Raw genomic sequence first — 3,832 nt, forward strand, 5'->3', positions numbered from 1 at the left:
GAGTCTCACAGGGTAGTTCTGGCTAGACTAGAACTCAAAATACAGACCAGTGGTTCCCAATCTTCCTAAAGCTGTGACCCTTTAATACAGTTCCACATGTGGCTCCTCCAATCATATGCTACTTCATAACTGTAGTTTTGCTACTGTTACAAATCATAATGTAAACATCTGATTTGTAGCCAGGCAGTGGTGGCACATGCCTTTAATCCCAGCACTTGGGGAGGCAGAGGCAGGAGGATTTCTGAGTCTGAGGCTAACCTAGTCTACAGAGTGAGTTCCAGGATAGCCAGGGTTATACAGAAAAACCCTGTCTTGAAAAACAAAACAAAACAAACAAACAAACAAAAAAACACCTGATATATAACCCCTGTGAAGGGTCATTTGACCCTGATCCTCCAAAATGGGCCGGGACCCACAGGTTGAGAAGCACTGATATAAACCTTTCCTCTGCCTCTGGAGAGTTGGGACTCAAGTGTATGCCACCACACCCAGTTTATTTTTTAACTTCTAATTTTGACTCATGGTTGTTATTGCCACTGTTATTATAGTGTTGGCACCGTTTCAAAACTAATTACCTCCTAAGAAAACTCTGCAAATGACAATGGGGAATGGGGAAAGGGACCCTGCTCCATTTTATACTTACCACAGTTCATCAGATTGTTTATGTCGCAGGGGGCCCCAAAAGTCTCCATGGTCATGATGTCTCCGTAGCAGCCATGGTACAGACGAGGGTGCACATGAAAGTTCATGGAGTGAGTGTATGTGCCTCTTGCAGTGCCTGGAAGGCAGAATGATTATTTGTGTAAAGCCTGTGAGAAAATATTTCTTAACCTGGACACACACACACACACACACACACACACACACACACACACACAGAGAGAGAGACAGAGACAGAGACAGAGACAGAGAGACAGAGAGAGAGAGAGAGAGAGAGAGAGAGAGAGAGAGAGAGAGAGAGAGAACTATGAAACAGTAGAGACCATAACTTATTCTGCTCAACAACTTTTTCTACCAAAGATTCATCGGCCAAAGCAAAAGCGACTCTTTCCCATTTTGATTGCAAACTTTGTTTTAACTTCTGTGCAATATTCCAGAGCACCATGGGAATATGTGTGAAAATCGGTGCTTATAGGTTTCAGATATATATATATATATATATATATATATATATTGCATTTCCCCCCGTAAGAATGAAAGTGGCTACAGAACTTTTCTCCCCAACTAGGATCCAACTAGGGGCCTCTCACATGTGGAACATGTTCTCTAGCACCTAGCTGTGTCCCTGCCCAGTTGCTTTAGAAGGTTCTAAATCAACTTCTGATACAAATGCTCCTGAGCATGGAAACAACAGGTGATAGAATTGTATGTTCATGTGCAATCCTGTTGTATGTATATGTTCAAAGAAACAATACAAAGATGAACCAAAGACCAATGAAAATTGTTAGGGGAAGGAACAGGCCTAGATACTAGATGTTGGGGGTTGATCTGGTGCTGCTTGTATTCATATGCAATTCTGTACCCCAAGATCTGTGCCCCAGGATGAGCAAATTCTGATTATACCATCCCTTGTTGGGCAAACCTTACCCCCAATTTAAAATGATTGGTTAAATAAAACTAGCAACAGCCAATTACAGGGGGGTGGGGGCGGGATAGAGAGGGGTGGAGCTTGAGTTACCAGACTGGGGGGTCATAGGTAAAGACCACAGGAGAAGGGGAAGAGAGAGAGAGGGGAGTGAGAGAAGAGAGGAGAGTCAGGAGGAGAAGACAGAACAGGTCTCCATTAGTCATGATGGACCAGCAGCATGTGCCCGAGTGAAATGCCTCCTGGGAAATAACTCAGGAAGATGCAAACAGCAAACTGGGGAGCTCAGTTGTGGAAGCAGCCAGTCTAGCATTAGAGAATTAGATTAGGGACAATCCCTCAGTAATAGCACAGAGCCTAATTAATGCATCATAGTTTGAGTCTCACTTGTTTGATGCTAGATGAGGATAAGCATCATTCATATTAATTTGCAAGTAGACTTTTCTTTTTTGTTTTTTTTGTTTGTTTGTTTGTTTGTTTGTTTTTCGAGACAGGGTTTCTCTGTGTAGCCATGGCTGTCCTGGAACTCACTCTGTAGACCAGGCTGGGCTCGAACTCAGAAATCCACCTGCCTCTACCTCCCAAGTGCTGGGATTAAAGGCGTGTGCCACCACCGCCAGCGCAAGTAGACTTTTCTAAATGTTGTAGATAGTTTCTATTTTGGAGGCCTGGAAATGCTGCTGTAGTTTAAAAATAAAATTGACTAGAAAAAAGGGAATTACAAAAAGACAAACAAACCCAACACTATACAAAATTGGAAGACTAACACATAAGATAAAATTATTTCAGATGAACTAATGTCAACGTAAATATATCCAGTACATCATAGAATATATATACACACATATATATGTATGTACACATATACATGTGTATATATATATAAATATGTTGTGTTATAAAGCAATTATAAATTTTATTCAAAGGCTCTCTGTTGGTTATCTTGATATTCTTAAATGATAACATATATACCCTTAGAAACAGAAATTGTATGTAACATTGGAGAGGTACAGATATAGAGCCAATGTAAAATTCTTAAATGTGAATTTAAAATATCTATGAGAATATAAAGTTAATTTTCTTTTGAAAAAAGATATTCATTCTTTAGTTTTTGACATTTCAAAGATCTGAAGAGAATGCCAGCACCAACCAGTGGAGCATTCCTGGCTTCCAACTGTAGTCTCTGAGTACCTACCACTCTCTTCTAAAAAGGTCTGGGTATAGAAAAATGGTTGATTCCTGGCTTAGGACAAAAAAAGGGGGGGGGGGGTGGCAAGCCAGGAGCAGCATGTCCTGCCAGAGCATTTTGCTGGTGAAATGCTTTGTTTGTTTTGGTTTTGTTTTTTTATTTTACTTTTTGTATATGGGTGTTTGGCCTGACTGTGTGGCACCATGAAGACCAGAAGAGGGCATTGGATCCCGCAAAACTGGAGTTAGAGAATTGTGAGCCAAGAGATACTAGGGAATCTGACCTGGAACCTCCTGAAGAGCAACCAGCACTCCCAACCACTGAGCCATCTCTCCAGCCCCAGGCAAAAGGTTACGATGGCTTAGATTTGCTCTAAAAGACTCCAACTAAACATACACACGCCACATACACATATCTATGCACATGCGCACACTCAGACATACACACAGAGTAAAGCAAGGCAGGAGGCAAGGGGGCGGGGAGGATTAGATAAAAGTGGCAAAGGTTTTGGGTTTGTGAAAGCTTACTTTGCTTTTCTCTATCTTGTAGGTTTGAAAATTTCTACAGCTAAAAGAAGTTTTAGACCTGGTAATGTAGCTCAGTTGGTAGAGTGCTTGCCTAACTTGCCTGAAATCCTGGGTTTTTATCACTAACAAGACATAAACTGAGGGCTGGTGACACCCAGAACCCAAGCACTCACTCAGCAGGTGGAAATAGGAGGGTCAGGAGTTCAAGGCCATCTTTGGCTACACAGCATATTCAACAGGCAGCACTATCAGCCACACAAAGAAACCCTGTCTCGAAAAGCCACGCATATGTACATGTATATGTATACCCATACGCACATGCATACACATATGCTTATGTATATGCATATGTTTTTTATAAAATATATATCTTAATATTTTACCAAAAGTAACTTTATCAAAGTGAGTAGGGACTTATAGGGAGTTATCGCAGGAATAGAGTGTGTGTTCAGCATGAACCAAGGCTCAATCCTCGGCACACACACACACACACACACACACACAAATTGCTTTGTCAAAGAGCCTTTTTTT

The 3,832-nt window shown here is 41.3% G+C and overlaps 1 protein-coding gene across 1 annotated transcript in view; it reads right to left on the reverse strand.

Annotated features, from left to right (window-relative positions):
• The window catches only part of Lyg2 (lysozyme g2), a 12,397-nt gene that overhangs the window by 5,014 nt on the left and 3,551 nt on the right, over positions 1 to 3,832 (reverse strand). The window contains exon 3 of the mRNA XM_031368822.1: positions 644 to 778. Within this exon, the coding sequence (XP_031224682.1) occupies positions 644 to 778 (135 nt within the window). The remainder of the gene's footprint in view (positions 1 to 643; positions 779 to 3,832) is intronic.

This window comes from Mastomys coucha, unplaced genomic scaffold (assembly GCF_008632895.1).
Source record: "Mastomys coucha isolate ucsf_1 unplaced genomic scaffold, UCSF_Mcou_1 pScaffold14, whole genome shotgun sequence".
In the NCBI taxonomy this organism is placed as follows: Eukaryota; Metazoa; Chordata; class Mammalia; order Rodentia; family Muridae; genus Mastomys; species Mastomys coucha.